The sequence below is a fragment of the Artemia sp. Qi Xiang Cuo genome, chromosome 21 (assembly GCF_049724085.1).
Source record: "Artemia sp. Qi Xiang Cuo chromosome 21, ASM4972408v1, whole genome shotgun sequence".
In the NCBI taxonomy this organism is placed as follows: Eukaryota; Metazoa; Arthropoda; class Branchiopoda; order Anostraca; family Artemiidae; genus Artemia; species Artemia sp. Qi Xiang Cuo.
The window spans coordinates 38,222,039-38,236,383 of NC_142814.1; the positions used below are offsets into that span (position 1 = coordinate 38,222,039).

The 14,345-nt window shown below is 35.8% G+C and overlaps 1 protein-coding gene across 2 annotated transcripts in view; it reads right to left on the bottom strand.

Annotated features, from left to right (window-relative positions):
* Nprl2 (Nitrogen permease regulator-like 2) overlaps positions 1–14,345 on the bottom strand; it is a 62,935-nt gene that overhangs the window by 20,320 nt on the left and 28,270 nt on the right. For both annotated transcript variants that reach the window (XM_089106595.1, XM_089106594.1), the window contains exons 4-7: positions 13,398–13,554; positions 4,487–4,604; positions 2,562–2,695; positions 1,252–1,480 (exon numbers count right to left, since the gene is read on the bottom strand). In XM_089106595.1, coding sequence (XP_088962721.1) covers positions 1,252–1,480; positions 2,562–2,695; positions 4,487–4,604; positions 13,398–13,554 — 638 coding nt within the window. The remainder of the gene's footprint in view (positions 1–1,251; positions 1,481–2,561; positions 2,696–4,486; positions 4,605–13,397; positions 13,555–14,345) is intronic.

Genomic DNA, 14,345 nt, shown 5'->3' on the forward strand with positions numbered 1-14,345 from the left:
CTTTATTTTCAGTTGGAAAATTTGTTTTTTTTATATTTAATTTCTGATCCTTTTTTTTTTAATAATACTGTGACATCCGGCACCTCCTTTATAACAATATCCCCTTCTCCATGACAAATTCCTTCCTGAAAAGATCCTCCGAAATAACTCCTGACCCATCTACCCCCCTACTACCAGAAAAAATTCCCCCTGAAAACGTCTGTATACTTCCTAATAACCAATACTATATGTTAACATTGGGTAATCATATTTTCAACCATGCTGAACAAAATGGCTATCCCAAAATTTTGATCAGGTGACTTTGGGAAAAAATGATCATGGGAGGGGGCCTAGTTGCCCTCCATTTTTTTGGTCACTTAAAAAGGGCACTGCACTAGAACTTTTAATTTCCGTTCCAATGAGTCCTCCCACGATATTCTAGGACCACTGGGTCGATACGATCACCCCTGGGAGAAAAACAACAACAAAAAAAAAAAAAAAAAAAAAAAAAACACGTATCCATTATCTCTCTTCTGTCAAAAAATACAAGATACAATTTTTTTGTAGATAGGAACTTGAAACCTCTACAATAGGGTTATATGATATGCTGAATCTGATGGTGTGATTTTCGTTAAGGTTATATAACTTTTAGGGGGTCTTTCCCCCTTTTTTCGAAAATCAGCCAAATTTTCTCAGGCGCGTAACTTTTGATGGGCAGGACTAAACTTGATGAAAGTTATATATTAGAATTCAGCATTGAAATCTGATTCTTTTAATGTATCTATTGGTATCAAAAACCCATTTTCTAGAGTTTCGGTTACCATTGAGCCGGGTCGCTCCTTACTTACAGTTCGTTACCACGAACTGTTTGAAAAGCAAATTTGATTTTATGGATTTGTTTTTATTCGTGTATTGCAAATTGATGTGTACCCAGTTCGACTACCGATTAACAATAGAAATATAGGTGACATCTAAAGTTAATATTAGTTTTTTTTGTGTGTATGTGTGTGTCTTCTTCACTGAGAGGAGAGAAGGTGGGACTCCGCAAATAATATTTTTATATATTAGTTATATAAAACATATATTAATATATTAATGTTATTATATGTATTAATACAATTATATATATATATATATATATATATATATATATATATATATATATATATATATATATATATATATATATATATATATATATATATATATATATATATATATATATATATATATATATTAATATATTAATAATATAAGTGCAAATATATATACCTGATCTAGAAACGACAGCTAAGCATTCACTTTGCATCTGCAGGTTTTCAAGTAAATTTTTGAACTGGGGCGTAACTGCATATATATTACTGTACAGAAAGAATGGTTGTAATCGAACTGCTTGGTAATATAACAAATTCTTCAGACATGCTTTGACTAATTCTAGGGCAACATCGGACAAGGCTCCAATTTTCATTACATGGTTCACACCATCAATATATGGTAACACCTAGAAAAATAGACAGCACAATGTTTTGAGTCTAAATTTGATGAAGCATGAAACAAACTAACAGCACGCTAGTAAAGCACATACATCAATTGGGCGAGGAGACAGGCGGAAGCCGTCCCCCCCGTAGATTTTGAAAAGCTCTTTTTTATATTTTCATTCAAAAATCAAAAAAGCCCCACCCCCCCCCTCTTCACACTAGATTTTGAAAAGCACCCTTCTAGGTATCTTCATTAAACAACAAACTGAAAAAAAACTTGCCCTTCTCCATCCCCTAAATCTCGCGAACTGCCACTCCTGTAAAAGTTTTATTTAGAGAGCTGAAGAAGAGAGAGCTTTAAGAAGAGAGCTGAGACAAAGACCCAAGTTTCAAGAATACTATTATTGAATATATTAAATAGATTAATGCGTAGCTAAACAAACGGCCTTAGAGGTAAATACAGTTATAGCTTCCTATAAGAATCTGAAACCCAGACAGAGGTTGAGATGTCGCTTCACTTGAGGAATAATGGCAAAACCTGTTTAAAGAAAGCTATTACTATCCCGTGGTTATATTTCCAATTCTTTATAAGGGACGTGTCTCGTTTGGTGGGACTTCTGGCCTGAGAATATCGTCAACTTGAATTCCTGTATATTATTGTCAGATGTAATCAACTAAACATGGAACAAACTAACATTGCAAACTTAACAAACAAAATATTAAATTTCAGGTCCTACATAATATCTCGATGGGTCCTGGGCATGACTTCAAAAACGTCAAGAAAAAAAAGACAAAATTTTTTTTTGAACTGAAAGTAACGAGCAATACCTGTCATTTCTTAGTATTCCTATTCAGATAGCTCAATCTTAAAAAAATAAATAAATGAAATATGTTTTTCAAGGCATTATTGAAGACATGCTTTTGCAATACGAAAGCGCTCCTCACTCCTTGAAATTGGTATACAGACCATCAGAAAGACAAACTAAATATCTTCCTTATTAAAGCTTTGATTGTGCAGAGTGAAAGTATTTCTTGTATCTTTAAATCAAATCCAGAAGCCAAATAGTGCTCACATTAGAAAAAATAAGAGAAGCAAAATTCTACCTGCTGAGTTGTTAAATCCCATTGATCTAATCGCATAGTGGAGTCATCTGTTAGTACTGGAACGTCATAATCTTCTACTGGTGGAGGATCAGGGGCGAGACGTACAACTTTTAGGTAAAGTGTCCACGGTTCCACTGAAAAGTATCACATGTAAGGGAATTTGAAAATTATTGCATTAAAAAGGCGGAGTCCTTTGTTAACGTTGAAGCCCAGAGAAACTGAGAGTTTACTCGTAAAAATATTGTGACTCCAAAACCTTGTTGGTTGAAAATTTCATACAAACAAACCAATCAGGTTTTGTGTTCTTTCTCCTGGTCCAAAATTTGGCGTAACAAAACGGGTAAATATAACAACGGTTGAAAAAAGATCGGGCAATTTTGCTTCTCTTTCTAGCGCCTGCTTTAAGACTAATCTAACTAGCCGAAGGAAAATATGTAAGAAAAAAATAACCAATAGAATTAAAGCACACTTTTCAACATGAAAGAACGAAACAGTAGTCTCTCTTTTGTTTATCTTTAGTCAAACGATGCAGCGATAGATCCCAAGGGCATATCACCGATCTGATAAGCAGTTTTAGTGCAAAAGAAACTGAAAAATTCAAACAGCAAACCTCTCTTTTTTATCTTTAGTTAAACAATACACCCGAAGATCCTAAGGGTATACGGAGCTTTTTGGGGAGAGAGGCGGGTAGCTGGTTCTTCAAAGTTAATAAGGAACAAGATATCACCGAACTGATAAGAATTGTTAGTGCAAAAGGAACCGAAAAATTCAAACAGCAAACCTCTCTTTTTCTCTTTGGTTGAACTATGCACCCACAGATTCAAAGGGCATGCGGAAATAATGTTTTTTTGACAGTTCAGAGAAACGTTTCAGCTGAACGAGAAGTTCTGGTGCAATGCAAAAAAGGGCCTTGAACAGGATCGAATGATTCTTCACAAAAATCCCCTTCAGCAACTTAGCAAAAACCAACCAAGCGACACTAGGGCGCGAGTTCTAGCTGCATGAGTCATGCTGGTATGCATGACGTCATGGTGTGAATTCTAGTTGGTATGCATGATCTGAAGTCTTCATAGAAGAGTTTCTTGAAAAATAAAGTACATACAAGTAGATAAAGTACGCTTTTATTTGTTTTAAACAGACTGGCCAGGCGAAGAAAGAAGTTTTTCAAATCTGGTTCCAACTAGAAACGATCAAAATACCCACCGCATTAAAATAACTGTTTCAATGGATATTGTGAAATCTGACTACCGAAGTAAAATCTGACTCCAGTCATAAGATAGCCTTGGAAAACGCAACTGCTGCTCATGGCGGAAATGAAAAAGCAGAATCAACTCAAAAATTATGCTGTAGATTCAAGTAAGAATATGAACTATTTTCAGCCCGTGATTATTTCCAAAAACCACACAGCCTTTCCATGACGTACAAATAACTGTTCAATATGTTCAAATCCTTTTATTTGACAGTGAAACAACAAAAAAAACATCTCTGGATATTTTGGTCACATTTATAGTGAACGTCATCAGCAGATGAACTAAATAAAAGGCATATAACTAGCAGATAACAAAGCAGATAAACTAAAAACTAAGTTAATCAGCAGATAAAGCGTTTTTAGTTTATCTGCTGATGACGGGCATTGTATATGTGACCAAAATATCCAGAGATTTTTTTGTTGTTTCACTGTCAAATAAAAGCATCTATCCCTATTGACCTGTTATTTGTACATATTTTCAACTCGGATTAATATAAAAACGAACCAACAATCTGGCTGCATTAATATATTTTTCGTCGGATATTGTGGAATCCGGTTACCGAAGCAAAAATTCAACACTCCAAATTTATGCAGGGGAAGAAGAAAATAAAAATAAATGAAAAACAAAACTATATCTCAAATTTATCGATGAAACTTTTATGTTGACCTTACTTACTTTTCACAGTACATGACTTCTTTAGATTTATATCCATCATGACCTTTTCCATTATAGATGGCAACTGTGAACATGTCTCAGGTTCTGAAATGAATGATTTCTCCTTTTCCAATGTTACCTTGAATGAAAAATAAAACATTATTCATTTGGTGTCAATTCCTAAGAATTAAAAATGGAAGACATTTCTATTTCCATTTTGCGAAATAAAGTCCCATAAATAATGGGTAATAAATAAATTATCAGGGGACGTTACTGATAGAAGGAATTGATGATGTAGACAGATTTTTTTTTTTCATTTCTAGCTATTATCCAACCATATTAATATAACATTTTCCCCACTAAACCTAAAAAGAAAATTAACCAGTATCCATTTGTCTATAGAATTGCTGAAGAACAGTGGCATCAAATGGGGAGGAGGAGGGGGCCAGGGCGGGGTTACTTTTGCCTACCTAGATTTGTTTGCTCCCCTCCTTGCCTTTTTTTGTATCTAATCGAAAAAATCGAAAAATCAGATAAATTATTCTTCCTAGATTTAATAAAATACATTACCCCCCCCCCCACCTCCCCCTCTTCAACTTTCTTAAACAGATGCCACTACTAAAGAGTAGGATAGCTAAAAGATATCTATTTCATTTTAATAGGTGATTATGTTCGCGCTATCAATTCCAACCAAGACGAAAATAAGCACTAGTACAACAGTACAAGGAAAAGTAACGACATTTCATGAAATTCAAAAGACATTTGTGTGATATTGTTCCTGTGAATTTCTGAATTCTGGTTAATGTCGACATTCACCGGTGAATGTCCGAAATTTCCTTTTCTCTGCTTGGATTCAATTAGCCTTGCGAATCAGCTTTTTCAGTCTTATTCTGTATCGCCAGATTCTGTATCGTGCACCCGCCCATGCCGGAAGGTACACAAATCCTGAGGACGGATCCTAAGGTAGTCAACCACGCTGAAAACGAATATCGCAGGGCGCATGTTCGCCGCTGGAGCGTTTCTGAGATATAGGCCAAAAACGCCAAATTTAGCCTATAACTAAGTGTGACGATTCAGGATTTTTTTTTGCGAGTTATTGGGTTGAGGAACCCGGCGTAATGTTATATCAATCGAAGAGGGGATCTAGGTCTACAAGAATATGATTTTTAAATTGAAAAAAAAAATCTCTATTTACTGCAGTTTCAAAATAAGTGATGTAAAATTCGACTAATATCTCAAAGAAAGGCTACAAACTCGAAATTTCTTCAAGGTAACTAACTTTTTTTCATAGTAGAAAAGAAATTTCATTCCATTCCGTACAATTTGAGCTAAAAAATATAAACTATTATTGTTTTTAAAAGGTCTGCGAATTTTTTTTGTAGTGTCACTGAAATTATCACTAGCCGTATCGTGAAAATGGACATAGTTTATTTTTTCTCCAAAGGGTAGGAATACTTCAAACTTTCTAACTGTTTAAAATTGTTTAATTTTACTTAAAAATAAAAAAGGTTTAAAAAAAAATGTTGACTACAAAAAGTGTTTTTTTTAGAATGGACGAATATATTTTCTGGTGTACTAAGGGGTCTGCAATTACCTTTTTGGGACCTGATTTGCCACTGATACGATTGAGCTATGTACTACATGAAAAAATTCTGCTTCACAGATGGATTCAGTCGGCACACTGGAGTAGTCTTACTCGGCCTGCCCGTAAAATTGGGTAATAGTAACTGAATAGGGACCTGTTGTAATTAAAAGTAAAAGGTATCAAATAAAACTTTCAAAAATATTCCTCATTTTCTTCTTCCGAGAATTCAGATGGGGCAAGGTCAGATTTCTTGCATGCCCTCCTCGTTCCACGGACATTAGATCAATGATGTGTGCTGTAGCTGATGTTGCTTCTTTGGATTTCAAAGTCACCGGCCAGCTGCAAGTCCTCCTTCTTTTCTTAGCCAATTCAACAGCACAGCTTTGTTCCCCGTCCTCATTTTCCAGCCAGAGGATGTCTTGGTTGATTGTTGCGGAAGATGTTCAAAAATGGATGGAGGGAAAGGAAGAATTTTGTGAGGATCTTTGCAACTACTTTCTCCTTTTCTCCATCGAAGCTCAACTGAGCAGTAATGATTCTCTTCAAGGCTGTTACTTCAGAGCTCAGGAGATCGGTTCTAGGGACACCTTTCACTTTCTGAGTTTTTCTCTCTGAAGGGAAAGTTCGGAGTGCAACCTTTTTTACATCTTCTTTCCTGTTGCACAGAAGGTCCTCAACCACCTCTTCTCCTTTTGTAGCTACGCAAGTAATATCAGAAACAATCTTCCCATCGTCCACAAACTCTGACGTCGCAATATTCACTAGGTCGAAGTCCACTGCTGAACGGATTGCCACATGCAGTGAAAATGTCTCGAACTCTATCTCGCGAAAGTTGTAATCGCGTCGTCGTTGACTGATTGTCTTCGTGATGTTTCAATGTCAATGTTTCAATGTGAGAAAAATTTTCAGCAATTTTTAACAACATACACCCTTTTAAAAATCTGGACACAAATAGTAGTGTTTAATTTAGTTTCATACCTCCTCTAGTTGACCTGAAATATCTAAAAATTTTGATTGAATGTGTTTGGGAAAATGGTGGGCGTGAGAGGGGCGTTAGTCGCTATCCAATCACTTTCAACTATTAAAAAGACACTAGCCATTTCAATTTCCAATTGAATGAGCCCTTTTGAAGTTTCTATGACAACGCTTTCAATAAAAACTTTACATGCCCCCAGGGCATAACTTACAACCCTTGCCATGAGGGATGTGGGGGGAGGGGTTGTCATCCTTAAAGACCTAATTTCCAAAACCTTCAACTACGTTGAATAAAATGGCTATCTAAAAATTTTGATTGGATGTGTTTAGGGAAAAGGTGGGCGTGAGAGGGCCCCTTTTGATGTCTCTACGACAAAGATTTCAATAAAACCCTTATATGCCCCCAGGGTATAACTTATAATCCTTGCCCTGAGGGTTGTGGGGGAGTGTCCTCCTCAAAATATGTTTTCTATCTGGAAATCAACTACCCTGAACAAAATGGCTATCTCGAATGGGGGAATGATGGGCGTGGGGGAGGCTAGTTGCCCTCCAATCACTTTCGACTATTAAAAAGGGCACTAGCCCTTTGAATTTCCATTCGAATGAGCTTTTATTGAAGTTTCTATAACTACGATCTCTATAAAAACCGTATACACCCCCAGGGCTTAACTTAAAATCCTTGCCGCAATGTATGTGGGGGAATGTCCTCCCCAAATACATATTTTCTATCTGAAAATCAACTACGCTGAACAAATTGGCTATCTCAAAATTTTGATTGGGCGTGGGGGGGGGCTAGTTGCCCTCCAATCACTTTCGACTATTACAAAGGGTTCTAGCCCTTCGAATTTCCAATCGAATGAGCCTGTTTTGAAGTTTCTACGACAACGCTTTCTATAAAAACCTTATAAACCCCCAGGCCATCACTGAACACCATGGCCCTAAGCGTTGTGGGGGAGTGTCCTCCTCAAAAACATATTTTCTATCTGAAAATCAACTACGCTGAACAAAATGGCTATCTAAAAATTTTAATTTGATGTATTTGGGGGAATGATGGGCGGGGGGGGGGCTAGTTGCCCTACAATCACTTCCGACTATTAAAAAGGGCACTAGCCACTCCCATTTCCAATCGAATGAGCCCTTTTCGAAGTTTCTACGACAACTCCTTCGATACGAAGTGCCCGGGTATGGAAAAAAAAAAAAAAAAAAACAACAAAAAACAACACATTGTGCCCACATTGTACTTTACTTAGGCAGCGCTAGCGCGCTGCCTATGATAAAAAAATACTTTATCTTGAAAAAATTTCGAGTTTTTATTTTTTCTGTTAGAAATTTGTTGACAAAAATCAGATTTTTTTTAAAACTGCAGTAAAAAGATATATATATATATATATATATATATATATATATATATATATATATATATATATATATATATATATATATATATATATATATATATATATATATATATATATATATATATATATTATTCTATTCTTTTTTTTTACAAACAAAAATCATATTCGTGTAGCCCCAAGTCTATTCTTTCGATTAATGTAAGAGTACGTTGGATTTGAGCAATCTTATCTGTAAAAAAAAATTAGAATCGTCGAACCCCATTATAGGCCGAATTTGGTGTTTTTGGCCTATCTCTCAGAAACGCCCCAACGGCGAACATGTGCCCTACGATATTCGTTTTCAGCATGGTCGAATACCCTGTGACCCACCCTTAACATTTTTGTACCTTCCGGCATGGGTACTAATCGAAATAAGCGAGATACAGAATCTGGCGCTCTGACTATTATGCAAGCTTTGACGGTAAAAGTTAAAGTTAGATTAGGTTGGGTTAAATTAGGTTATAAATCTCAAAAATGGGGTAAGAACCTAACCTAAACTGTAACCATCAAACCTTGCATAAAACTGAAAAAGTTAACGATTAAGAAACATAAGAGTTAATGCAAAATGTAAAGAGAAAATTGATTTGAGAATGGAAAGGAAATCAAAGAATGAATTTATAAGGACAATAAATGAAAAATATGTTTTATTTGAACAATGCCATAATGTGATGATATTTGATTAGGAAGTTCGGCGCTTCGCATTGATATTTCAGTTCCATAGTTTTATCAATTTTTTCTCAAAGGGAAATTACATGGTCGGCATGAATGCAGACTCGCAGTTAAATTACATTTGGTTACTTCCTTTTTTTTTAATTAAAAAAAAAAAAAAAATTGGTTACTTCCTTTTTTTACATATTTTTATTGATATTGGTTTGATTTTTATTGTCTGTAGTACTGAGGAGCTTATTAAGGAGACAATACTAGTTTTTAAAAATTTTGCCTCTACTGAAAAAAGGAGATAATCAAATATTTAAACTGCATATCCAAAATAATTACTTGCTATTTTGTTTTCCTTGGCTGGGATTTCTGCAAAAGTCTCTTGCTAGGTCATATTAAAGCTTAATATTTAAGCTACTGCAAATTATACAAGAAAGGCAATTGATGGGTATAGTGAAGGGCTATAGCCCCCTCCCTCTGGCTCTAAAAATGCCCTGGAAAAAGCAAAGGTTTATTAGCAATTGACAATAAACTTGGTAGTTAGAATGATTAAATAGTTTTATATAATCTTAACACAATTCTGAAACAATCCAAGTTTTATACCAAACTTGCCCTTAACCAGAAACTGGAAAGATAATGAAAAGAATCGTGAGGGTTAACTTAATGAGTCATAAAAAAGTGCTTTGTGATGAGAAGTTTTATGTAATTTGTAAGTTGGTGGCAAAATATTTACAACAATAATGACAACAAGTATTCTTCGTATAATACAAATACAATCCTTTTGATGTCTTTCAATTTTCTGAAAACTCACTAAGAATTTCACGACAAACAGTTCTCAACAGACGTTTGGTATTTTCTTGGATACGGCTATTCCACCAGTTATTAGAAGAAAAACAAAGGTCCTAGATCAAATTTCGAAGGACATCTTTATCGCCCAAAAAAAGAGCATAAAAGAGGAAAAGTTCAAGAGAACAATTTTCCTTGCCAAGAAGAAAACAGTTTTGACGCTCCATGGCACAATATTACTATCTAAAACCACAGATTATTGTGATTCCTAATAGATATTCTGTGCTAAAACTATTTGGTTGCCCCTTTGTGTTAAAAGATTCTGTGGCAAATTTCAAATACTCCCGCCACTTCGTGGATCCCTCTCCCGCAATTTACGAAATTTCGGCTATTTCCCTGTTGTAGTGCTGATCAGAAGTTAGCACTGGAAAAATTTAATCGAAACCCCCCTTTTAGAAATCGTGGACCCGACAATCAGTCAAGTCATAAGCCATACCTGTGAGATGGTCCAGTAGCGAACTACTTCGGCGGCTCAACCCCTTTCTTTCGGATTTTGCAAACATAAATACTACAGGTTCGCTCCATTTTTCAAAGTTGATCGAGCAACAGAGAATTATACAATGAATCGCTTAAACAAAGGGAATGGGAGAAGCTTTTATACGCGCCGAGACTCTTGATGACAGATATTTTTTAGTACGATCGTACTGTCTAGATATCTATACTGTGGCTAACATTCACCAATTTCAGACATTCACGGTAACAGCACCATCTATTTTCAGAAGACACGTGTGTCATGTAATCTTGTATATGAAGATGCAGTTTTTGCCACATTTTACTTCAATATCGTATTTTGTCACTTACAAAAAGCATGTGTATGTAAAAATTAGCTTTCAAATGAGCTTTTAAACATTTCTCCATTATGCTTACAGAAGCATAATGGATTATACCCAGCTAACTTCGGGGAATAAAAAAGAGACATATCACTGCTTCCCATTCGAAATTTTTTTTTTTTCTTGTTGTTCAAGATGGGGGATTATAATTCTCTTAAACGGGTTTTTTGACAACGATGACATCAATGATGCAGTTTTCATTTCGGTGAAAACTGCAGAGGCATATGCTACTCCCAAGCCCTACCTACCTTCTGTACAAAAGTGCCCAGACACGCTCGAAGTTTAATGAGCACATAGACAAGTTGTTATTAAACACATTTTCAGAGCACCATTTTCCTGAGGTATCGGCATAATTTTCAAAATTACCGTAAATTTGTTTTATAACAACTTTTACCATAAATATTTACGGTATTAACAGTTAAAATTCCCGAGTCAGCTTCAAAATGGCGATTCTCCCTCGCGCTCATTGGATACTATGGACAAGAGTTCGTTTTCTGCTAGGTTGCAGTGAGTGCCACAATCATGACACCATAATCAATAAGGTTTGACGTCCTACCATCACGCTCGCTTCAAGTTCACTTTTGGTGAGATATGCCAACAACAAGTATAAGATATTCTTCTCCCTTCTCTTTTTATCTTCTCCATCTCCCTTTATCTTCTCCCTTACAGTCGACCTCATTCCTCAACTAAAAAAACCACGCCTGTTTTGGAAACAATGCAATTTTACTAATCAAACAGGACGCATCTTAAATAGCTCTAATGAATCGCTCTATTAAATACTACTGATAGAATAGCATCGATAGAACGCTAGAACGCTTTTTTGATTATACTACTACTACTATTACTAATAACTCACCGCAGCACCAAGCCGCCTGAGGCCAACTAAGCTACACACGGTCTTTCTCAATCCCCGTCTATTCAAAGCCTCCCTCCTTACACCCTCCCAAAAAGTTCCCATTTCTAAATCCCAAAGACTTCTTAAATCTTTCCTTACGACATCCTATCACCCAAACTGAAGACGGCCTGCTTTCCGTTTACCCCAAGATGGTTGGCCGAAAAAGACTATCTTTGGCAATCTGTCATCCATCACTGCCCTAGCCATCTCAACCTTTCCTTCATTATAGCCCTAGGAAGCGGAATTGAATGACACTTTTCTTACTGTTTGAGATAAGGTCAGTCAGTCGGGTACCCAAAACAATCCGTAGGTAGATTCTCTGGAAAAAAATCTAGCAAATCTTCCTCCGTTTTCGATTATGTATTCCTTAAATACGCCTTTCAGGCTGAAGAGATCTTTATAGGGGTTAACCACCCTATCTTAAGCTAAGATCTTAATAGGGGTTTATAAGGGTTAACTAAGGAGGTGTGAAGTGGAGGCCATGGATAAAATTGCCGAGGATCTGGAAGATGCAGCTAGACGGCATAATAGTAAAATATTGTGCTGGCATGTTAAAAAATTGAGACGGAGTAATCAATCCGGACTTGGCCCAGTTAAAGATAGGAATGGGACCACAATTAGCGATAAGGAAAGAACTAAAGAGAGATGGGCCGAACATTTTGAGAATTTTCTTAACCGAGATAGAGTTGCAGGAAAAGATATAAAGGAAAATGATACCTTCGATGTCAAGAAAGATTTGTTTTTTGAGGAAGAATTAGCGACAGTACTAAAAGGATTATAAAATAATAAGGCTCCGGAGGCTGCTAGGGGGTAAATAAGTTTCTAAAACATAGTAGTTCTGAGGTTAAACATATTTTACTGAAGATTACAAATGTGATTTTTCAAAGGGTGGAAATACCTAACGGTTTTAGGAAAACCTTAAATAAGCCACTTTATAAGAAAGGTGATAAAAGTCAGTGTAATAATCGTCGAGGGATTAGTCTGATCTCTGTAGTTAGTAAATTAATTAGAAATATGATATTTTTTAGACTGAGAGATGTCGTAGACAAAGTTTTAAGAGAGGAACAGTGCGGTTTTAGAAGAGGTAAAGGATGTGTCGACCAAATTTCCACTCTTAGGCTAATAATTAAGAAGTGCCTAAGTTGTCGAACACCTTTGGTTCTCAGTTTTATAGATTATGAACAAGCGTTCGATTCTGTTGATAAAAGATCTTTAGAAAAGGTTTTATCCTTGTATGGTATACCAGACAAATATATTAAAGTGATTAGTACTATGTACGAGAACAATACTGCTGCGGTTAAGATAGAATATGAGGTTAACAGCTGGTTTTGTATTAAATCAGGAGTTAAGCATGGTTGTATTCTATCCCCCTTTATATGGATTATTTTGATGGACTTTGTCTTAAGGAGCATAGGAAAGGCAATGGGAGACCACGGATTCAAATGGAGAGGAAAACTCTCCTGGACTTAGATTATACTGATGATTTAAGCATCCTAGATGAAAGTGTGAGCAAAATGAATGAGCTTTTAGAGGTTTAGTTCAGGGTGCTAGAATAGGTTTGGAAATTAATGTTAAGAAGACTAAGTCACTAAGGCTGATCAGAGAAAATTACTAACAAAGTTACTAAAATTACTAACAAAGCGCATCTTGAACAGGTATGGTGGACGGCTTTATCGACATTCGAATTGGCCAAAAATTAGGTTTATTGGCATGTGGCTTTTTCAGTGAGTGCTGCAGCACGGCTTACCAAATATTCTGCAAACTTTTGAACAGTGAGTTCATACTGGGCAGTCCGAGCCCAGGTATCAAAAACAAAGCATAAGTTGAATTGGAGAGCATTCCTTGTATATTTTTGATGCTCTATTTTGCATGGAAAACCAACTATTTTACATCCAGACATATTCCTGAAAATAGACACTGAATTAATTTCTCTAGGAACACTAATCTATAGAAGAGATTCTAATCTTAGAGAAAGAAGGTGCATATATCCAATAGAGTACAAGCACGCCGAGCAACATGAGGAGAACCGGGACCAGAATCTATGACACCCAAGCTTCATTGAACGTAGATAATTGGATTGGACGTACTTGGACAAAATTCAGGGATTTAGCTTTGAATCGTGATACAGGTGAATTTGGGCTGAACTCTATCTACAATAATTTACTAAAATCTGACAGAGTAAAGTTCAATTCAAAGTAAAATCTGACAGTGTTATATCATTGAACGCTAATGAACCGTATCCAAGAAGGTCAAAGAGGCTAGCTTCCGCCTTTGCTTTGAAAAGAATTAGAAAATTAAACAATATGTAGATTTATTTGATTTCGTATATAAACTATTGTTTAAAACTGTCTTAGTTTAGTTTTACTACTGGTGACGGTCACTGCATATGTGACCGAAATATCTGGTATTTTTTTGTGAATTTCTATCACTGTCTATTAAAAGGATTTTATCCCTATTTGAACTTTTATTTAGCTTCACTCGAGCCCAAGAGTTGACCAGTTTAACTTTATATCAAATGCAAAATCACCGTTTGGGTTTGTTCTAGGGAAGAGGAGAAGTTTAAAAAAAAATCATTTCGCAGGGAAAAGAAATAAAATTGTATGATCATTTGCAAAGAAGTTTGATGCTTTAGGGAGGGGCAAAGACACAACAGAAGTGAGAGAATTAAAAAAAGAATCTACTTGATTCCTGAAAA